The 22,460-nt window shown below is 52.8% G+C and overlaps 1 protein-coding gene across 3 annotated transcripts; it reads left to right on the top strand.

Moving 5' to 3' along the window:
• The first annotated feature begins 487 nt into the window (after window positions 1-487).
• FGF8 (fibroblast growth factor 8) lies at window positions 488-22,060 on the top strand. 3 transcript variants are annotated; one of them, XM_032795755.2, is made up of 8 exons: window positions 488-731; window positions 2,525-2,608; window positions 3,335-3,648; window positions 7,512-7,649; window positions 7,812-7,848; window positions 10,075-10,255; window positions 15,489-15,595; window positions 20,493-22,060. In XM_032795755.2, exons 4-8 carry the CDS (start codon window positions 7,618-7,620, stop codon window positions 20,778-20,780), a joined length of 645 nt encoding a protein of 214 aa, XP_032651646.1. In that variant the 5' UTR covers window positions 488-731; window positions 2,525-2,608; window positions 3,335-3,648; window positions 7,512-7,617; the 3' UTR covers window positions 20,781-22,060. The 3 variants fall into 3 exon arrangements, with proteins under 3 accessions (XP_032651646.1, XP_074929022.1, XP_032651645.1); XM_075072921.1 differs by lacking the exon at window positions 488-731 and having other exon boundaries at window positions 2,078-2,608; XM_032795754.2 differs by lacking the exons at window positions 488-731; window positions 2,525-2,608 and having other exon boundaries at window positions 3,134-3,648; window positions 7,562-7,649.
• Window positions 22,061-22,460: the final 400 nt, after the last annotated feature.

Raw genomic sequence — 22,460 nt, 5'->3', positions numbered from 1 at the left:
CCCACAGGAAAAGAGTCAAGCAGAGAGACATTGTGGTATGAGAAGAAGGAGGGATATGCATTTGTGTTAGGGCAGGGAGAGGTGTGTGATGAATGTAGGTGTGTGTACGTAGAGGGGAGGGTGTGTGGGAGAGAGACTGGTGGAATTGTTGTGGGGCGTGTGGGGGTGGCCGATGTGTTGGGGTTGTGTTGTGTGTGGCAGAGAGAATGTGTGGTCTGGCGGGGTGGGGGTGTGTGGAGAAGCTCCTTCACTCTGTCACTCAGGCTTCAGGCTGACAGGAGCTGGCTTTCCAGTGCTGCCCGATAGCACTGATTGCTGATTTGAAGAAACAAAATAGCAATTGTAATTATGGGCTTTGATAAGATAAAGGAGGCAGAGGAGGAGACAGAGTAGGCGAGAAGGTGGGAGGGAGCGGGGCAGCCAGTTAATTAGCAGCTGTCACTCACTGCAGGGCAGGCGGGGAAGGAGCAGGCAGCAAGGGGATAAACATTTTTGTCCAGGTAATTTCTCTGCCTCATCATGCAGACCAGCAGCATTTGGGGCAGCGCGTCATTATCTGAGTCACAGTTCTCTCTCCCTCTCATGCCCTTTGTCCCTTACCCGACAAATGTGAAGAGCCCAGTGACCTCATCTGTGACGGGCAAAAGGACACACACCCAGTGAAGACAGCAGCGTGGCCTCACCTGTCTCTTCCTCCCCATCCTCTCCCTGCTCGGATGCGCTCACGACAGGTGAGCGGCCTTGAGTTTTTCAGTGTAACACAAAGGATCGATTTTGCCACCTGGGGTTTTCTTTAAACGCCCATTACATGGGTTCCCCGCACCGAACATGCCTCCTTTCCTGCAGCCTTCTCCTCCTGCTGGGTGGAATGCTCTCTGCTGCCTCCGATTATCTAGGGGATCTCGATGCTGGGGCAGTACCTGACGCTCACACAGACATAGGGTGACCAGATGTCCTGATTTTATAGGCACAGTCCTGATTTTTGGGTCTTTCTTATATATGCTTCTATTACCCTCCACCCCCTGTCCCAATTTTTCACACTTGCTATCTGGTCACCTTACACGGAGAGCTGCTCAGCTGGGACCCAAGTGTCCTAGAAAAGGCTCCCTGGGTATTACTCAAGGTTACCATGGAGCAGTGGTTCTCAACCCGCAGCCCGTGGGCCACTTGCAGCCCAATCAGCACACAGCTGCTGCCCATGTGACATCCTCTGGGCCTTACAGGTACTATTGAATGTGGCCCACAATGGTAAATACGTTGAGAACCACTGACCTGGGGCCTTGTCTACAGCCAAAGAGAATGATAGCGATTTGGGTCAGGGACATTATGATCTAGAGAAATAGGTTTGTCCCCCTGTCACTGGAGAAACATTTCTGTGTAATGAGTGACTCTGGGAAGCTGGGATTCTGGGATCAGGGCACATACAGCAGTACAGATTCAGAGGGGGCAAAGCCTGTTAGATTTACCGGAGAGAATCTATCCAATCCGTGCGAGGCGTGGGTTGGCCAAATCAGGCCACTCACTGTGTGTTGAGCTAACACCCTTTCCCCTCTTCAAATGGGATTCCCGTCTCTGCCTACACTGTCATTCCACAGCATGTCTGTTCCCTTCCCCACCCTTCTCTGGCTCTGTCCTGGTCTCCGGCTCCTAAGGGTGGCAGACTGGGTGTGTCATGCTGGGGTCTCTTTACTAGGAAACACACATGCCCTGGCGGGTTGGCCGAGTGGTGGTGGTGGTAGTTGTTAGGTGCTTGTTTTCGGTGGCTGGAGGGCAGGTTGGTTGGGTCTAGGATCCCAGGGGATGTCATTTGTAGGGACCCAATGCAGCTGTTATACAACCTTCCTCGGGTGCTACAGAGGGTTTGAGGACGCAGATTTCCTGATGGCTTTTCCATCTGACCTGCAACGTCGCAGCTCACCTGGCCTCTCCAACACACGAACACATCCTCGAACTGCCTGCTTTCAGGACTTCTTCCTTTGTTTTATTCTGGGTTTTTTCAGTGATTCTATTTTGCTTCATCCATGCACAGCCAGGCACATGGGCCCGCCTGCAGGATCAGGTAGGGAGAATCGTCTTCATGTGATGTGTGTGTGTTTGTGTATCTAAACAAGCATGCTGGGAGCTCAAGGGAGGAGAGGTAAAGTTTAAACAGTCCCACCTCCTTTTGCAATAGACAAGGAAAAGTTCTTCTTTAAAAAGATCACTGGCATCCTCCTCGGCTGGCTTTTAAACATGCACTGTAGCAGGTTGACTCAGCATGTTCAAATGGTAGAAACTGTAATTAACCTTGTAGGCTTCCTGGCTGAAAGCAAATGTTTTAGTTTGACTGCTCTTGGCTGGTTCAACACGAACTCCAGCATCCTCTGGCCAGTGACGAGCATTTGCAGTAGATTAGTTGGAAGTAATACAACATAAAGCAGTTAGAAGCAGCGTATCAGTGCAGGCTGGACTGTCCGATTAATCCACCCATCTCTCCAATCTTTTCATGTGATGTTACTGTTCCAGTGCCTTGCTGCTTCCACAGGTCTGTTCTATCCCACCGCTAGCGCCACTGTATCCGAGCGCCTACCTGTCGTGCATGAGGCACCCTGACTGACATCTGTCTCACGTGAGTCATTCTTGCCCCAGGGGGCGAGCTGTGTGTGGTGGAGTGTTTTGGTTTGGGTGACTTGAGATTTTTTTTTTTTTTGAAATGCCAATCCTGCTCTGCGTTTGGTTGGGTTTAACCTATCCCTCGTCTACTGGAAACTGAAAGGTAGGCAGGTCAGAGGTCATTATAAGAAAAAGTGCCCAGCGCTGCACTTTGCCAGTCAGCACCAGGTGGTATTTGAAGGTGAGTCATCACACACGTGCACACACACACACACGCACACTCTCTCTCTCTCTCTCTGCATGCTCTGGCAGTTTGTGGCGCTGCTGCACTGGCCTTATCAGTAGGCAGCAGGGATAGAATTACCCCAGAGCACAAGGTGTGCCGGTCTCTGAATTCTCCCAGTGCTGGGATCCCTTTCGACCCCCCTCTCTGTTTGTTGTGTTTGGGCTTGAGATAGCAGCAGAGGGTAAATAACATGTTGGGGAGGTGGCCAGGGGTCTCCAGGGACTTCATTTGCTGCTGCTGGCCCCAATCCCAAGACTGGCACCGCTTGTCGGGGGTTCGGGGTTGTTGGGCATCAGTGCTGCGTGTGTGTATTTGTGTGTGTTGGGGGATCATGACAAAGAATGTTCCATTAGGTGTGAAGGCCACTGCAGCTTATTTATTTGTTGACAGTTTTCTGCTCCCAAAACTCTTGTTCTCCACTGTAATCCTTTTAATGTCTCACACTTCGACCGGCAGCCTCCCACCGTCTGCCCCAATCCACAAAGACACAGCACACCCAGCTCTGGCGGCTCTATCTGCAGGCTGGACCCTTCTAACAATTGCTAGGGGAATGGACCAAACACTGTAGCTGGCACAGGCATGTTGCAGGTGCTGGGCTGCTGCTGCAGAACAGCATAACTACAAGCCCTGCAGGCCGCAGGTTGATGGGGATGATACAGATCTGTGTGTCTGTGCGAGCATTCGGAGACACGCTCAGTGTATGTATCTCTGGCCAAGCTGATAGGCCATCCCTGAGGAAACCAGCCCTCTTCAGGAAAGCACTTAAGCAGGTACTTAACTTTAAGCAGGTACTTTAAGTGCTTTGCTGGACAAGAGCCTTGGTTGGTAGCACTGCTGAATGGGGAAGGCGTTTGCAGCCAGGCTAGGATATGAGGGTAAGGGGTGAGGACAGGGCCGGGGTTACCTCTAGACTTTCAGCCCCTGGTCCCCAAAAGGCTTTCTTGGGTTTCGAAGAGGAAAGTTTCTGCTTCAGGAAGCTCAAAGCACAAAGAGAACCTGGCCCCCATCCCATGGACGAGAAGGGGGTGAGGCTGTGAGGAGCCTCATGTGATGGGCACAGGGGCATGTCTGGGCACGTCAGTAATGCCCTGGGTGTCTGGCCCTTTCTCTCTGTGTTAGAAATGAATGTTTTCTTCCTTCTGCAACATTTTGCTCTTCCAGGCTGTGGGGGTTGTTGCATTGCTTTCCTTCTCTTTGCCCCCGCTTCTTCACCCCCTCCCATCACCTCAGTCCTGACACATGGACCTGGGTCAGAGCCAAACTCAGCCCGGCTCTCCTTGGGCAGCGCCACTGCGGCCACGGGGGGTCCACAGGTGGCACCATGTGCAGCATATATTCAGCCCTTAGCCTTCCTTGATAACAGCAGCCCCCAGCTGGCTGCTCCTTTTGTTTCTGTCCAGGATTTCTCCCCATTTAGCTTGGAGTTCATTGTTTCAAAGGCCTTTTTTTTTAAACGGATCTTGGCATTTCTCTGCTGCAGTGTGTAGGTCGGTACTGTACCCGCTGCTGGAGTGTGTGGGTCTGTGCTTTCCCCTGTAGGGTTCTGTACCCGCTGCTGGAGTGTGTGGGTCTGTGCTTTGCCCTGTAGGGTTCTGTACCCCCCGCTGGAGTGTGTGGGTCTGTGCTTTCCCCTGTAGGGTTCTGTACCCCACTGGAGTGTGTGGCTCTGTGCTTTCCCCTGTAGGGTTCTCTACCCCCCACTGGAGTGTGTGGCTCTGTGCTTTCCCCTGTAGGGTTCTGTACCCCCACAATGGAGTGTTGCTCTTGCTTCCCCTGTGGGTTCTCACCCCCACCCGGAGTGTTGGGCTCTGTGCTTCCCCTGTTATGGGGGTTTCTGTACCCCCACTGGGAGTGGATGGCTCTGTGCTTCCCCTGTAGGGTTCTCTACCCCCACTGGAGTGTGTGGTCTGTGCTTTCCCCTGTAGGGTTCGTGTACCCCATGAGTGTGTGGGTCTTGGCTTTCCCCCTGAGGGTTCTGTACCCCCCACTGAGTTGTGGGGCTTCTGTGCTTTCCCTGTAGGTTCTCTACCCCCGGAGACACGATATGTGGGGTTTCTGTGCTTCCCTGTAGGGTCTGTAAACCCCCCAATGCGAGTGTGTGGCTCGTTGCGTTCCCTCTGCTAGGTCTCTTACCCACACTGGAGTTGTGTGGGTCCTGTGCTTTCCCCGTAGGTTTCCGACCCCCACTGGAGTGTTGTGGTCTGTGCTTCCCCTGTAGGGTTCTCTAGCCCCCACTGGAGTGTGTGTGCGTCTGTGCTTTCCCTGTAGGTCTGTACCCCACTGGAAGTGTGTGGCTTGTGCTTTCCCTGTAGGCGTTCTGTCCCCCCACTGAGTGTGTGGGTCCTTGGCTTTCGCCCTGAGGTTTCTCGTACCCCCCACCGAGTGTGTGGATCTGTGCTTCCCTGTAGGGTTCTCGTAACCCACTTGAGTGGTGTGGCTCTGTGCTTCCCCTGGTAGGGTTCTGTACGCCCACTGGAGTGTGTGGTCTGTGCTTCCCCTGTAGGGTTCTGTACCCCCCCACTGGAGTTGTGTGGCTCTGTGCTTTCCCTGTAGGGTTCTTACCCCCACCGGAGATGTGTGGTCTGTGCTTTCCCCTGTAGGGTTCTGTACCCCACTGGAGTGTGTGGCTCTGTGCTTTCCCCGTAGGGTTCTCTACCCCCACTGGAGTGTGTGCGTCTTGCTTCTCCCGTAGGGTTCTTTCTACCCCACTGCGAGGTGTGGTGGTCTCTGTGCTTCCCCTGTAGGGGTTCTGTACCCCCCATGGAGTGTGTGGCTCTGTGCTTTCCCTGTAGGCTCTTGTACCCCCCACTGGAGTGTGTGTCTGTGCTTCTCCCCTGTAGGTTCGTGCTACCCCCCACTGGAGTGTTGTGCTCTGTGCTTCCCCTGTAGGTTTCTACCCCACTGGAAGTGGTGTCTGTGCTTTCCCTGTAGGGTTCTGTACCCCCACTGGAGTGTGTGGCTCGTGCTTTCCCCTGTAGGTTCTCTACCCCCCACGGAGTGTGTGGCTTGTGCTTTCCCTGTGGTCTGTACCCCACTGGAGAGTGTGTGGGTTTGTGCTTTTCCTGTAGGGTTCTGTACCCCCACTGGAGTGTGTGGCTCTGTGCTTTCCCTGTAGGTTCTGTACCCCCACGGTAGTGTGTGCTCTGTGCTTTCCCTGTAGGGTTCTGTACCCCCCACTGGAGTGTGTGGCTCTGTGCTTTCCCCTGTAGGGTTCTCTGTACCCCCACTGGGTGTGTGGCTCTGTGCTTTCCCTGTAGGTTCTGTACCCCACTGGAGTGTGTGGGTCGTGGCTTTTCCCCTGTAGGGGTTCTGTACCCCACTGAGTGTGTGGGTCTGTGCTTTCCCTGTGTAGGGTTCTGTACCCCCACTGGTAGTGGTTTCGTACGCCCGAGGGCTTGTACTGCACCACTGATGACTTTGTTGGCTTCAGCACAAACACCCCACTCCGTCCCTCTCCCAGGCACACGCTCTGCTCCTTGACACACACTGTTGCATTGCTCACACCCTGACACTCCCCCCCCCCCGCTTGCTGTGGCTTAACATCTACAAGCCATTTTACCAGCACCCTCTTATCCTCCAAACCCCCCTCCCTCCCACGTCCCCCCTCCCTTTAACCTGGCAGCCGGCAGGTTTCCCTCCCAGCCCCTCGGCGGCAGAGCGGGGTGCCCTGCGCTGCACGGGCCGGGAGGCGAGGGGCTGGTTCTCAGGCCACAGGGGAAGGGGGTCTGACATTGGAGAGCTGCAGCCGAGAGGAGGGACCAGCTTCACTCCCACACTTTGCGCCGGGAGAGGAGCGAGCCACACGCCACCGTCCGTCCCCACACGGGGCCATCGCCCGGGGAGCCTCCGCCACCAGCCAGCCCCGCACGCCGCCCCCCGAGCCCGCAGGACTCCCCCAGCCCATGCGGAGGAGAGCGGGACGCGCAGCGCCCAGCGCAGCCTGAGCCGCCCACCCGTCTCCGGGCGCCTTCCCCTGCGCTCCTGGGGCCCGTGCGCTCGGACCCCGCCGGTGGCTTCCCTCTGCCAGCCATGCCCCGGGGCCCCTGCGCCCCTCGCCAGCCTGCGCCCCTCGCCTGGCCTTTTTAAAGCCGGGTCTCGCTTCGCCTCCCCCCAGCCCGGCTGGCTGCCCCCCACCCAAAGCCGCCTCTGTCGCGGGTGGCAGCAGAGCGGAGCCCCGAGGAAAGGCCGGGGAGCCTCCCACCAGCCGACGGAGAGGGGGTCCGCCTGGGCGCACGGACAGGGCACTCCCCGGGACCAGCCCCGCAGCAGCGCCCGTCGCTTTCAAGGATTTCTCAGGATCCAGCCATAAGAAGTGGGGAGCTCCCTGGATTCACCCTCCACCTGCACCCCAACGTCCCCGCTCCTCGCTGGGGCGCACCGCGGGCTCCCCATTCGTTGCTCAGATCCTGCGATCCCGGAGCTGCCCCCGGGGGCACTGGAAGATTTCGCCCCACCCCCACCTTTCTAGTCCCCCCTGCGATCGGACCTGCAGGGGAATGGACGGGCGAGCCAGCCGAGGACCCCCGCACTGATTAGCTGCCTCTGCCTTCTCTGCTTGCAGCCAGCTGGTTTTGGGGGACGCGCCCCTCGGCCCCTCTGAATCTTTAATATATTTTTTTGCAACAACATCAAGGAAAGGACCGTGCTGGAAAAGCCCTTTAAGCCTCCCTTTCTCCCCCCCAGCACCAGCCGCCCACCTCTGACAAAGTTACAGCTCTGTCTAACGGCTCAGTCCCAGGATGGAGCCCTCCTCCTCAGTATTTAGCTATTTGTAAGTAATCTCGGCTGAATTTGTCTGCTTTCCCTCCCCCAGCCCTGGTGCAACCCCCCCTCCCTTTATTTTCCACATTTATTTCGGCTCCATTTCAAAGCAATCACTTCACACCTCTTTTTTTTCCCCTTCCCTTTTCTCCCCCCCCCCCCATCATTCTAGGTTATTGCACTTGTTTGTTCTCTCCTTACAAGCTCAGGTAAGTATCTTCTGTTATTCTTCCTTTGTCTGAAGCCAGCCAGTAAAAACTATCTTGTCCTTTAATTGTTCCAGAGCCAAATCTGCTTTTGAACAAAAATATAATGATAATCGAAGGGGAGTTTTCGGAAGAAGGGGGAAACCGGTAGTAACTCTTGACCCATCAGGCATGAGGCAGAAAGGAGAGTTATTTTACACCAGGATCCAGGGAAAATAATCCATCTGTAGTAGGTTCAAGGAGAAGAGGTTATTGCAGGCTGCAGATTTAAGAACCGAAACCAGAAGAGCCAAAATACAAAGCAGGAAATATAGGCTGATTGCTTGAAATGAGAAAGCAAGACTTGTAAGTGGCGCTGTTCTTTTAATTGCAAGTAGCATTGTGGGTTTTTCACTATTGGGTCTTTTTTTATACACACGCCTTCACTTTAAAAAAATAAATAAATCTGATTTGGCCCAGCCCATAATGTCAGTCTTTAGCATCACTCTTTCTGATTGCTAAAGCTTCGAATCGTGTTGTGAATATGTTCAACAGCCCATCCTCAGCACAGCCAGATGCTGTGCAAAACCCACCTCGGGGAATTGCGGTCCCTTGGATTTCAAACCCTGGGTGGGAACAATCAAGAGATTACAGGTGGGAGGTTTTGTTTAAAAAGGACGTTGATCTACAATTTTGGAAGCTTGGAAAAATAACGATTCCGGCATGAAGGGGGTGGAAAGCAAAGGGAAAGGAGCCAACCCAGCAAGAAGGAGTTGTGTTAAAACATAGTTGCAATATTTTGGAGTATCAGATGGAGCCCAAATAGCCGTATGGCAGGCAATCCTCTTCTCCACATGGTACCCTCATCAGAGTTGGCAAGAGAACCCACAGATATTATCCAAAAAACATCCATAGGAAATACACAGACAAAGAGAGAGAGAGAGAGATTAAATTGTCAGGGGGAGATATCTATATAAACTCAGCTTTGGGGAAGCAGTGGCTGTTCTGATAGCAGGGAGGAATCCTTCATGTTTGACATGGAGGTGGGGCGGGGGGCTCGGGTGATGCTGAAAAGAGCCATCTCCTCAACATTTGCTCAGAATACGTCTTTATAAATGTCAGGGGCAAGCGAAACCTTCCAGACTTAAAAGAGGGATTTGAGCCCAGGGCCAGGGAATTCTGAGCAGACTTGACTGGCAGAGGAAAAGCAGATTTGGTGCTCCCCAGACCGTTCACTGGGAACAAAAGCCCACGAGTGGCACAGTTGGTTCTGTAGAGAACTGGGTCAGTGAATGATCTGGTGCTAACGGGTTTCTGTTTAATCGGAATCTTTGGAAGGGAGGGTGGCTGCTGGTGGGAAACCCCTCGCTGGGCTTGGTGTAAATGGAGCTGTTCATAAATATGGGAGGGAAAAACAATTGCAAACTGCCATGGCTGCTACATAGGGCTGAGTCCAGTTGGGGGTTCATTTGTGGCTGTGTTTGCCTTCTGTGCCATCGGTTATTTTGGTCTCAGGCACGGTTCCCTTGGAGCAGTTCAGGACTCTGCCTTGATCAATGGATTTTCATTGAACAAGGACTCAAAAATCAGAAGGGTGTTGTTTGAAAGAGCAGACAAATGAAGAGCAAAGAGCCAGAGAGAAAAGCAGTTGTTAAAAATGAATGGGAATGATATTGCCCATCTATACAGGCACACGGTGAGGTGACACCTTAGGACCGTGGTTACATAATGCGAGAACCAGTCTCTTCCCATGGAAATGTATGGACAATGTATAATGTAGTGGTACAGATCCTGCTGTCACTTTGGAGGTAAATCCGGAGTAACTCCCTTATAGTCAGTGGCTCGCTGGCAGGCAGTGTAAATGAGAAAGGAGTTGGCTCCTCAGTATGCAACAGCCTGGAGTCTGATCTGGCTTGTACACTTATAAATCCAAAGTAACTCCTCTGAAGTCTATGGAATGACACTGGTTCTAAACCAGGGATAACTAAGCTCAGAATCTGCCTTGGGTGTAATCACCTGCGCAGCCCTGGAGTCAGCGATTTCCTTCTCACCCCGACTGATGTTTGTGCAGGACTTTACACTTGGGAAGCACTGTATGAGTGTTACAACCCGTAGCGATCCTGGCTTGGCACCGTATAAACTAGCTGCCTCGTAAACCCCCGCTGGAGGCCAGCGACCGTCACAGCCCATTAGCCCCTCGGAGGAGCAGAGATTATAATGGTGTGTTGTGTATTTTTTAATTTCCTAAAGGTAACTGTTCAGTCCCCACCTAATTTTACACAGCATGTGAGGGATCAGAGCCTGGTGACGGATCAGCTCAGCCGACGGCTCGTCCGCACCTACCAGCTGTACAGCCGGACCAGCGGGAAGCATGTGCAAGTCCTGGACAACAAGAAAATCAATGCCATGGCTGAGGACGGGGATGCGCATGGTAAGGGCACATGACGGGGCGCACACAGGGGTGGGGGAGCAGACGGTGATGGGGGAGTGTTACCAGTGCAGCACAGTAATTGATGGTTCCCGTCCTGTTCGTTCGCCAGGAATCATTGAAATTGTTTGGGTTGTGGGGTCCTGCAAAGGGAGAACATGGGGATCAATGCTTATAAGACGACTTAGCTCTGACATGATCCAATTGTCAGGGTGTGTTCCAAGCGGCATAGTATCTAAGGAGGGAATAGGAGCTTTGGGGAGGGGTTTACACCTGATCCTGGATGCATTGAGAGTCTGCCGTCTGACAGCTGCTGCAGCCAGTGGCAGGCTGGGCTCCAGGATGGAGATGGCTGCAAATATTCCCTTCAAAGAAACATAAATGAGTTACTGATTTGTTGGAAGGGGGGCCAAATTAGACCTAACCCCAAAATGGGAGTGATATTTCCCTTAAATATACTCTGTGCCCCAGACTTCCACACCCCCCGGGGCTAGCCCGGAGCTAAGGTGCAGGGAGGGAGGGAGGGAGGGAGGGGGAAGGAGGTGAAGAGGACTGAAGTGTAGCTCCAGCGACAAAAGTGAGGAGACTGGAATTGGAGATCAGTCTAGGGACAGATTCCCTTGGCCACTTGCATGGGTGTTCCAGATGGGGCCTTTAATAGGGCACCCATGGAAAGACACCAGTCCCTGCAGCTTTCACTCTCAAAGGGAAAAGAGCATGACAGAGCAGCTCCAAGACGTGTGAAAGTTTAAATACTTTGATCATGTGTGTTAATTACACAATCAAATGGTCAAACACATACAGGAGGTCAAGGGTCTTAGCAAAGCTGTAGATGCTCTAAATTGTTGCGGGCCTTTGGCAGTCTCTGCATCCATGTGCAACGCAACTATGAGGGTACAGGCTGGCTCCCACTCCTGGCGAATTCAGTGGCAGGAGACGCTCACGTCTGTTGTATGTGTATGTATTTATATGTGCTACGTATTCAAATCATTACTGTTTTTCTTTGGTATGAGCTGCAATTTCCCTTTCTTGCTCAGAGAGATTAGCGGAAAATATATATTTTTTGGTTTGGCTGAAAATTTTATGATAAAGTTTAATAGTTAGAGCTAAGTGTGGATTCCACATCTTGCTCTATATTAACCTTTCAGATGAAATATCCCTGGCATAAAGCAGCTCCAGGTTGAAAGGGTATTAGATTATTTCCCAGGAAATGAAAAAATCTCTTCTTGTTTTATATGTCTATATCTATATGTATTTTAAAAAAGAAGAGCAGCTATTGCAAATTTAAATAATGACAAAGTTAAACAAAGCCAGCAAAAGGGAGGGCTAGTGGCAGCATGAAAAACTCTATTAAAAAGTAATAAAAAAGGTTAAGCATTTGAAGAGCTAAGAAAAAAAATGAAGAATGATCTAAAACAGAAAAAGTACAAGCAGTTTTTCAGATGTAAAGTTTTAAAAGAGTTGCAAGTCTGTAAATGTTAAAATAGAGGTTCAGGATTGTTCTATATGAATCTCTAGAGAGACCCCCATGTCTGGAAGAGCTATTAAAACTCTTCTGACTTTCACCTTTTTTAACATTTCCTGAATACTTTCTCCTCTTCGCAGTCCAGTTAGGGGATCAAGTGTGTCTCGCTGCATTTTTTCAGCATTTACGTAGCCACTTTCCCTTCAAAGTTTTAGCATGAAACATAATTTTACTGGGATAAATCTGTCACTTAAGTGAAAGAATAGAGTTGAATATGTTAAGCTTTTTTTAAAAAAAAAATCAACCCCAACAACTGTTATTTAAAAATCCCCTTTAACAAAAATTACAAAATAAAAGCATTTGGATTATATTTTTCGGATGGGAATAAAAGGGTTGATTTATTTCCACAACTGACCGCTTTCCCCACTGTGACGTTTTTACTGCCAACTTAATATCATGCACTGTTCTCGGTTATTTGTCTTAATTGTCAATATTTGACCGACTTTTTAATTATGGGCAAAGTGGGCTGGATGATAAAGCCCTTCTCATCCTTCCTGAGTTGTGACTTTGACAAAAAACACCCCTGAGTGGCTTTAATCCAGATTACAATGTCCGCAGGCCAAGTGACTCAGAAATGGTGCTGGATCCCCCAGAAATGATCCCAAAGTGCTCTGATTTCTGTATGATTTAAGCCAAGATGCCCCTTTTGGGGCTGGGGGATTTGGTTCTGAAAGGGCGCGGGTTGCCCGAATCCAGCGTATAGCCCTGGGATCTGTGTGTCCCTGGGATTTGTCTTTTCTTCTGCGCCACCATTGTTTCTATTGAGCTGCTCTCTGGAGCCGAGTCCTTCCAGGACCCTCGGCGTGAGCAGCTGCTCCGCATCGGAGCAGCTCCCTGGCCAGGCTGGTGCGGGGAAGCAAAAGCGACCAACAGGGCTATAAATCAGGACAGGAGGTGGAGAGGAAGGAGATGTGCATCTTTAAAGCTGTGAGTTTGTGCCACTCTTCCTCAGGCTTTCCTCCCCCCCACCCCAATCCGTCAATCGATCAGTGAAGGGAAAGAAAATCAATGCTCTTTAAACCTTTTACTGCCTCTCCGATCAATTCCACTCCCCTGGCCCCCTCCAGAGGCAGCTCACTAAGGGGTCCCTGTCGCAGGGACTCTGTTCGGCTCAAGTTGTGCTTTTGGAGATGTTTGGATGGCGCCGATGTGTTCTGGGAGGTGCCGGGCCCAGGAGAGGAGGTGGAGGGGTTGTGACGGGGGTGAGGGGCAGGGGATAGGCATGTCCTTCTTTCCAGCTCATCAGTTCAAAGTTCAGCCTGCCCATGGGGGAGAGACCCAGTCCAAGTGGGCTTGGTACCAGTAGGCTTTAAATGCCAGATCCACAGCAGGGCGTCAGGCTCAGTCCGGACCGTTTGGGGATGGGAGGCTGTGCTGGCATCATGAGGCTGGGGGTCTTGGACAAGCATTTCTGCTCGTTCAATGGACCTTGCTTCGCTGAAGCCTTCCCATCTGTCCAGCTGACCTGCAGGAACGGAGAAGTTGGCCCCCTGGCTGAGGCTTCCCTGCATGTCGAACACATCTTTTACAGGAGGTTTGGCTCCTGGGGATGATTTTCAAAGGGCTTTCTTAACTGCAGCTTCAGGGTGAGCTGGCGTGCCGGGCCGCGGGGTGAGCTGGCGTGCCAGGCCGCGGGGTGAGCTGGTGTGCCAGTCTGGCGGCTCTGACTCTGACTTGTCCTGTTGTGACTCAATAGTGTACGATTCTGAGGGCAGGGCCTTTGCTTCAGTGATGTCGGGGCAGTGGTGGCATTCTGCTAGTGCCAGGGACTCCAATCATGCCATGTGCAAGGTGCTGTACAGATTAATCACAAGAAAGGCACTCCCTGTCCTAGATTGGTCCCATTCTGGCTGCTCTTTGAGCTATTCTTCCCTTTGGTTTTCAAAGGTAGTTTCGTATTCTCTCTAAAAAGCCCCAGCCCCTCGCATCAATCCAGCGCCCGCATCCCCAAGGATCCCAAAGCACTACCAGAACCGTTCCAAACCATAGATCTGATCGCTTTGTTCGCCCCTGAAGTGCAGCTGCCTCTAGGGCAGAATGCAGGAGCTCTTAGACTGCAAGCAACACAAGGCCAAAACAAAAGGGAGAGCAGTTCTTGCCATGGGAGGTGTCTGCAAAAGGGCAGAGTCCTGTGGACTGGGAGAGAAGATCTCCCAGTGGTTGGAGCCAGGGCGTTCCTGGATGCACCAATGACTTGGGCACATCATTACTTCCCTCTGTGCGTTGTAAGATGGGGTCGATTGTTGCTGATTCAACTAATTGATTTAGCTCAGTGAAGCAATGTTTGCAAGGTGCGTTGAGAGCCTTGGTTTGAATGTATGGCGGGAAATCCATTGTGCTGAGCTGACGATGACAGATCCCGGTGACTGCTTCACATGTGCCGTGCAATCCACGCCTGCCTGTTTGCTTGTCGTGGGCATGCATAGATCACCCGATACCTGGCTCTCGCTCGGTGATCCCAGAGGCCCTTGTGGGCACTCCAGTCCCCAAGGCCATGAAGTGCAAGTGGTCCTGTTTCATGTCAGTTGCATCAGGTAGTTACAGGGCTTAACTCCTCCCATTCACCCCAGGGCAGCGTCATTGACCGTGAGAGACTTATTCCCCATTTGCAGGAGGGTGAGATCTGATCAGGCCAGTGGATATTTAAGAGCAGGTCCCTGCTGGGCTTTCCCATAGCTCTCTCTGCAAGAGGCTTTCTCTGCTGGCAGCATCAACACGACTAAAGTACTGGGGGGAGCTCCCTGCTGCGGGCGGCTGGGCTCCAGCCCTCGTGCTCCCAGGGAGGAGGCAGGGACGAGATGGTGACAGGTCTCTTTATAGGCATGCCATCGATCGGCGATTTGCATTGCTCCTTTGGCCACCGATCGATGGCTCCATTAAAACACGGAGTCTGAATAAACATGCCCCCTCAACAGCCACAAAGTCACCGCAGAGAGAGGCCCCCCTCTGCCTGGTTGGGCCTGGGACGTTGAGCGACAGAGCGAGGGCCTGAACTGCAGGGGGGAGGAGATGCAAGGAGGGTTAAGCAGCTCCCCCTTTCCTTCCCCTTGGCTTGGATTCAGTTCCCAGATCCGCCTCCCTGCCTGTCCCTTCAGTGCTGAGTTAGCGGCAGGGTGACTTTGCTCTCTCTCCATCTGTGTGGATTGCAGCTCACAACTAAAGTGTAGATTCCTGGGGTACTGACGTGGCCCCTGTGCTCTTAGGATCCCAGCATCATGGTCTTATTGATTTTCCCAGCCTCCCTGTGAGGCAGGGAAGTGCTGTCATCCCCTTCTCACAGAGGGGAAACCAAGGCATAGAGCCACTAAGTGATTGGCCAATGGTCACTAGGGAATCTGTGGTTTCCTTAGTCCCTGGCAGTGCCCTTCCTGTGAGATTGACAGTGGGGCACCTCTCTGCCCAATACGTGCCCTTCACCATAGCCTGGCCCAGCAAGAGGTGTGTTCTGGGGCTTGTGCAGCCTCCTCCGCAGCATCTAGTGGTGGCCAGAGGCGGGATGCCCGGCTAGCTGGGCTGTCGCTCTGTGCTGGTTCCGGTGCGGCTGGATTGCGGATCTAGCCCGGGCGTAACAGGAAGCCGACTGTGGTCCTGGTGTGCTCAGTCAGGTGCGGGTACCGGTGGGGTAGGGGGGCGTTCTCTCCAGGTGGAGAGCAGAGTGGGAGTGCCTGCTGGAGCCCGTCGCTATGACCTGGCCTCTCTCCTTCCTGCCAGCCAAGCTCATCGTGGAGACAGACACTTTTGGGAGCCGCGTGCGCATCAAAGGGGCTGAGACCGGGTTCTACATCTGCATGAACAAGAAGGGAAAGCTGATTGGCAAGGTAAGGGAAGGGGGCAGGACCCAGCACCCCCCAGGGAAGAGGAGGACAGACAGAGGGAGGTGTCGAGGCAGGGGAAGGGGGGAATGTGGCTGCGGGGATCAAGGAGGCGATGGGGCTGGCAAACTGGGCAGCACGGGGCAAATTCCACGACTCTCTCCTCACACACAGCCAGGCTGCTCTGCGGTTCTGGGACCAGCACCCGCAGCGTTCAGCTGCTCCGTGGGGCTGGCCCTTCCTGTACGCGCCCCCTGAACTCCCAACGGGGCGGCGGGAGGGTAAACTCTGCTTTCGGGCCAGGATCGGCTGGAAGATTTTGTTACTCTTTCCCTGGTGCTTGTCTGGGGGAGGCCAAGGGGGATCAGGCAGTGCACAGACCTGTGCTTCCTGCACTCTCGCCCCCAGGCCCCTCCATTGCCAGCTCAACCAGCCCCCCCGTTCTGCTGCCGCCCGCCCTTGCATGTACATAGATTGGCAGTTCTTTGGCTCTCATCCACGTGGGCCCTTTATCTCCTCTTCCCTCTCTCCATAGCTCCATGCACATTTATTTCACTGCTCTTCAGGCAGGCCCTGTTTTAAGAGCCTAGCTTAGACACAAAAAACCCGGCGGCTGGTGCTAATTGGTGGCATGCCGTTGCAATCCGTAGGCTCTGATTTGCACCAGCCAGGGATCTGGCTTGTGAGGAATTCCTACGCCGGCTCCTGCTTGCAGTGCTCTGGGACGCGCAGGCTCTGTCACCGGGGCAGCAGAGTTCGTTGTGCGCACACAGGAATCCCAGTGCTGGCGAAACGGGGCCCGGCAGGAAGAAGTTCTTGTGGGAGGAGGTCCCGCTGGGCCAAGAGCTGTTGGGGCAGTTCCTCCTCTCAGACGGGAGGGGGTGGTGTCCTGTCATGCATTCCAGTTGCTGGCATCCGCTAGCCAGGGAGCGTGGCAGTTCCGCAGATCTCTGCGTGTGCCTGGCTTAGCTCAGCAGGTGTGCACCATGTGTCTCGCTCGCTCGCTCGCTGACTCTGCCAGGGGCTTGGCTGGCCACAGGCTCCTCAGCTGCCTGCGTGAATGGAGCGCACACGTCAAACTGCACCTCCTGGCTCACGTCCCCAGCCCTGTCCATCCTTCCCCAGATCTTGGTCTGGAGAGGAGAAGGTTTAGTGCAACCTGCTTAGTTAGTCCACCTTGCAGTGATGCTGCCCTGTCCCCTTTCCCCTCCTCCCTGCTCTGAGCTCACCTGGCTCTGCTGCTGGACATTAACTGCCTGCCTTGCCCACCTGCTTCTCTTCCCCGCCTCCCCCGGCCAGTTCTTTCCGGATGTTGCATGTGTGATCTGGCTGTGAGGGATTATGAGCTCCCTGCGCTATCTGGACCCTGCCATCTGCTTGGGTGCCTGATCTCACTGCTCACATGCAGCCGCCTTAGGTGTCACAGCGCATGGGCTCGGATTGGGGTGCAGGGCCCCAGCAAGGAGCCAAACCTCATCTAACACGGATAGTGCTCCGGGTGCTCAAACAGTGCCCAGCCCCCCAGGGAGCCCAGGGGACTGGCGTCAGATGGAGCAGCCCGATGAGACTAGTGGTCCCAGCATGGATGATCTGAGAGGCTTGGCTGCAATGCATGCTGGGACCTGTGGTCTCTGCATACTGTGTGCACCCATATTAAGGATCTGGGGGCCCCTGGACACTGGTAAGGTCCTTGCAATCTGTGGGCTGGTGAGAACCCAAGGTGGAGGCTGAGGGTTGGAAAGGGGGGCTCCACCTTGGGTTTGAGGACTTTCCCCGTTTCTGGCACATGGCGTCATGTGCATATGTGATGCTGCTTGCCCCTTGCTACAAAGGCTCGGACTGGCCAACAGCTTGCTCAGGCCGTTCCTGCTCGCTGGAGATCCCAGGGCATTCGTCTCATGAGCCAGACTCTTAACGCTGGTGTCCAGTGTGGGAAATGACACTCTGCACCCTCCGAGAGCTCCTGTGCTGCCCATCCCCGCACTCTGTGCTTCCTGTCCCAATTTGTTATGCAGCATTGCTGTGCGCGGCTAACCAGGCTCCGTGCTTCACCTCAGAGCCAGTTTCCCTTCTGCAGTCGATGAAGTGACCCCCATGTGTCCTCACGCACTGTCCATGAGCATTAGTGGCTGCTCCAGAAACACCAGGTGCTGCTGTTGTCAGGCCAGATGCTGACTCCTTACTCCCCCTTTACTTGGGCCGTACTCCAGCAGGAAGGATTCAGCCAATTACAGTAAAATGTGTGGGTGAACCCCTCCCCCACTTTGGGGGCAAAACTCCCCCAGACTTCACTTAGGCCAAGATTTCACCTTCTTTCTCCCACCTTTTTTGCTGCTTTCCAGCCTCAGATTTCCAGCCCTTTTAATCGGGGCTTCAGCATCAGAGCAGCTCCAGCGCGGGAGGTCTGGACTGGTCACTGGTTTACGACAGGGCTGCCCCAGATCACATTCAGTTTTGTATCTCAGGAGCCCGTTTCATCCCAGCCAGGAGGGCTAGAGATGCCAGCTCATCTCGAGTGCTGGTGGGTTGAGGTTTTACACATCTATCAGTCCCAGTCTCTTTCTCTCCCCCTGCCTGCCCAGCTGCCCTGCAGTCACTAAGGCTCTGTCCACACTACACAGCTTTCAGTGACAGCCGTGTCGCTAAAAGGCAGGCAGTGTAGCTGCTTTTTGTTGGCAAATGCTTGCACCCCCAACAAGTGGTGTTCACACTGCCACTTACTGCAGCAACACTTTTGTCTTTCAGGGTCAGGGGGGCGGTTAGCACCTCTGAACAACAAACGTTTTGTCGCTCAGTTGCCAGTGTAGACATACCTAATGCTCACGCCAGGAGGGATATGGAAAATACCACGGTCCCTTGTGATTGAGTATGACGGTTGCACCAGCGCCTACAGAGCCCTGTCCAGGATCAGGACCCCACTGTGCTAGGGGCTGTACAGACAAGTGAGGGGCTGTTTGTGTGGGTATAACTGAGCATGCGTGTACACATTTCTACTATCAGGGCAGTTGGATCTAGGTCTGGATTGGTAGCCAAACTCCCCTCGAGGTTTGAGGGGTTCATGTCCAGAGCCGGATCCCAACCCCTAGGACCCCACTGCAAGTCGGGGATTGGGATGCAGTGTTCAGAGCTCTTTGGGTTCAGTCCTGTCTCCTTCCATGCTCCAGGAGATGCACACGATGGAGCTGGAGGGTGCCTACCGGGACGTGTGTATATGGGTGTGTCACACAGGCATGAGCTTTCCCAGGCGCTGAGCACCCAGCCTACAGCCGCAATCAGGGGAAGCCACAGGTGCTCAGCCCCTGGGAGCTGCCGAGAGTTGATTTCAGATGAGAGAGACTATTCCCTGCTCACAGGAAATGTGCTACCGTGCCGTGTCCTGCGACCTCAGGCACTAGGCGTTCCAGCAGGGGCAGTGGAACCGCCCTAGCTTGGGGCCAGGGTTGTCCCATCTGCAGCGCAGCGTCCTGTCCTGTCCAGCACATTCCTCCTGAGTGTGTGTTAAACAGCAGAAGTGAGACCTTCCTCCTAACCTTGACTGCGGCCAACTAGGCCTGGGAAGTGCGCCACACGCCCACCCTTCTCGGCTGCAAATTAAGCAGTCATGTGATGCCATTTGAGCCAATCAAAGGAGAGGATAGAGGACTAACACTCCAGTTAGAGCAGAGGTAGCCAAATACGGACCAGACCGTGAGCCAAATCCGGACCGGACCGCGAGCTGAATCTAGACCACCAGCTTTTGAACAGACCCCAAAATCTTTTACTTGTTATCATTATTTTATTATTATTTTCTCTGGAGTCTGGACCTTGACTATAACTTGACTAAGAAATTTGGATCTTGACTAGGGTGACCAGACAGCAAATATGAAAAATTTGGGAGAGGGGGTAGGGAGTAATAGGAGCCTATATAAGAAAAAGATCCAAAAATCAGGACTGTCCCTATAAAATCGGGACATCTGGTCACCTTAATCTTGACAAAAACCAATTGACTGCCCCTGAGTTAGAGCATTAAAATAGAGACCTGAGCGATTGGGGGGGGGGGGTCTCCAAAGGACCCGAGAAGAGAGCAGAGCGCAGGTGTGGTGCTTGGCCAACACTGAACGGACCCTAAAGTGCTTGGAAATCTCCCGTGAGCAAGTTTCCTGCTGAGATTTCTGGGGTTTCCTGGCAGGACTAACCAGAGCGCAGATTCTGTCCTACTGTTTCCTCGGGGCAAGAGTGCTGTCTGGCAGGAGACAAGGAGACGGGACTCTCGGGTTCTAACTCCATCTCTGCCACGGGTGGTGTGGACAAGTCAGCTCACCTCTTTGTGCCTCAGGTTCTCACTTGGTGAGATGGGTAGAAAAATGCTTCTTTGCAACACCAATTCCAAGGACATCACTTCAGATTTGTGAAGTGCGTCGGGAACCTGAAATAAAGACGCCAGGACAGCATTCCCTGCTATTGTTCATTCTGCGTCCCAGAGTAGAGAGATGTAGGAACCAGTGAGGGAGGGAAAATGGTGACGGTGGCAGAACTAGGACCCAGCCCCCAGTGTCCTGGGATATGTCTGGCCTAGCTAGGAGCAGGAAATACCGGCCAGCTCCTGCAAAGAGCGGATGGCCACGTCCTTTGGTTCTGCGGCAGCACAAACTGCAGCACTGCCAAATCGTGGCTTAAAGCCACCTCCTGGGGACGGGGGATCACGGGAGACTCCAGCTTTCATTTATAGTCTCTCCCTGGTGGTTGTGGAGATGAGACAAGTGTGAACATGACCCCTCCAGGCTCAGGAGGAGACTCCCGCATTTATTATTTTTAAAGCTCTCTTTTCTGAAGCCAGTCTCATGATTCTGGGGGCCTAGTTCCTGCTGTGGGAGTCGCTGGAAGTCCAACCATTGCTGACTGTATCTTTGTGTCCCTCCCACAGAGCAACGGCAAAGGCAAAGACTGCGTCTTCACGGAGATCGTCCTGGAGAACAACTACACGGCGCTGCAGAACGCCAAGTACGAGGGCTGGTACATGGGCTTCACCCGCAAGGGCCGGCCCCGCAAGGGCTCCAAGACGCGGCAGCACCAGCGCGAGGTGCACTTCATGAAGAGGCTTCCCAAGGGCCACCAGACCACCGAGCCCCACAAGCGCTTTGAGTTCCTCAATTACCCGTTCAACCGGAGAAGTAAAAGGACTCGAAACTCCAGCCCTTGGCAGGGCCCGTGACTGGCCCCGCCCCCTGCCTCCCAAGCCCCGCCCCCTTCTCTTCTGCGTAGACATGTGCTGGACTGTGACTAGAGACTTTTTTTTATACGGTTATTAAAAAAGGGGAAAAAAGGAGGGAAAAAATGACCTGATCTAGTTGTTTATAATTTTGTTTTGGTTTGTTTTTTACAAAAAGAAAAGAAAGAAAGGAAAGAGGCTCTATTTTTGTACTCCAACTCTAAAAAGCAATGAAACGTTCAAAGACTCGGGAATGGGGAAGGCCCTTCACTTAGACTCGTTCTAGTCGGGTTGGGCTTGTGTTTTAGTTCTGTAGCTTTTGGGGAAAGGGGGCAAAAAATGGTTTTCAAACAAACAACAACAAAACCCCACCCCAGTCTGGGACCAAAGTGCTACTTAAACTAAAGCAACAGCTGCTTATTGAAAAGAAAAAAGAGATGGGAAATAAAAGAGGTGGGGGAGGGATTTGAAGACTCGGAACCAGGACTCCTGGGTTCTTTCCCAGCTTTACTCTGATGCCTGTTGGGTTTCTGGTGGTAATTGGGTTGCCTACGGCTTTCCACTATCAATGTATCTATTTCTTTAGCTGGACAAGGGGTGGTTTGACACTGTTCTGATCCCACAACACTGCTTCTTTCCCAGCTCTCCAGCTCTCCACAGGAGGCTGGAGTGGATGCGGGGATAGAGATGCCCCCAGGCAAAATCCTGAATGGAGATGGCCCCTCTGTTAACCAAAGGAACCTGGGAATTTTCTCAAGCTGTGATGGCAGGGCAGGGGGCAGTGACTGAACTAGAGAGGGTTGGATAACAGGGGTTTTGTCCCCATGAAGTATTGGGACTCTTCATTGAAAACTGAAAAAAAAAAATTGGCTAAAATAAAAATTCCAAAACCCAAAAAATTTTCAGCAGTTTTTGGCTGAATTTTTAAAAAAATGTTCCATTCTCAGGCCAAAATTTTCAGGTTCCAGTCCTCCAGCACGAAGATGGAATTGGTTTGAGGAAAGCTGCCATTTTTAATGACAAATTTCATTTTGTCAAATGCCCAGTTTTCCTGTGGGGGGAAAATATTGATGGAAAAATTTCCAGCCACCATGGCTCTGAACCAAGCTGTAGGAGGAGGACTCTGCAAAGATTGTGAATGGGGAGAAATAACAGAGACACTCTATCAAAGCCAGAACCCGGGTGGCTTCTCAGCCAATCTTTTTGATTGTTTGTTTTTATTTCCTTGAGGGTTTTTTTTGTTGTGTACAAATTTAATATGAAATGATTTGAAATATTTATTTAATATGTGCATTAAAATTTGTGTTAGTACGAACGGGCTTGTCTGCTGTCCAGGCTCAAGGGTGGGGAAGGGGGAGGACATTTTTTAGAGAGGGACAGAGTGAGGCCTGGAAACGAGGAACCTGGTTGGAACAGGTAGGACCAGGAGGTTTTAGTGATTTGCAGCTGAGTTCAGCCTTTTAGGGTGGGAGTCCCAAGGGCTCAGCATACACGATCGGGAGCAGATTTTCCGAAGAGTTCAGCTCCCACTGAAGTCATAGGTTTTAAGGCCAGAAGGAACCAGCTGATCATAATCTGACCTCCCGTATAGCACAGGCGTAGAATTTCATCCTGGCTAAAGCGTCTTCCAGAGAGGCAGCCAGTCTTGATTAGAAGGTTCAAGACTCATAGACTCATAGACTT

The sequence above is a fragment of the Chelonoidis abingdonii genome, chromosome 16, assembly GCF_003597395.2.
Source record: "Chelonoidis abingdonii isolate Lonesome George chromosome 16, CheloAbing_2.0, whole genome shotgun sequence".
Taxonomy (NCBI): domain Eukaryota; kingdom Metazoa; phylum Chordata; order Testudines; family Testudinidae; genus Chelonoidis; species Chelonoidis abingdonii.
The sequence above is the reverse complement of the archived record's forward strand: the minus strand, read 5'-3'. Positions and strand labels throughout refer to the sequence as shown.

What these genes read in the sequence shown, in the direction of transcription:
- FGF8 (XM_032795755.2), top strand. Translation starts at nt 7,618, where the DNA reads ATGGAGCCCTCCTCCTCAGTATTTAGCTATTT. An exon ending in TTCTCTCCTTACAAGCTCAG is followed by an intron (nt 7,849 to 10,074) that starts GTAAGTATCTTC and finishes AATTTCCTAAAG; the next exon opens with GTAACTGTTCAGTCCCCACC. An exon ending in AGGGAAAGCTGATTGGCAAG is followed by an intron (nt 15,596 to 20,492) that starts GTAAGGGAAGGG and finishes TCCCTCCCACAG; the next exon opens with AGCAACGGCAAAGGCAAAGA.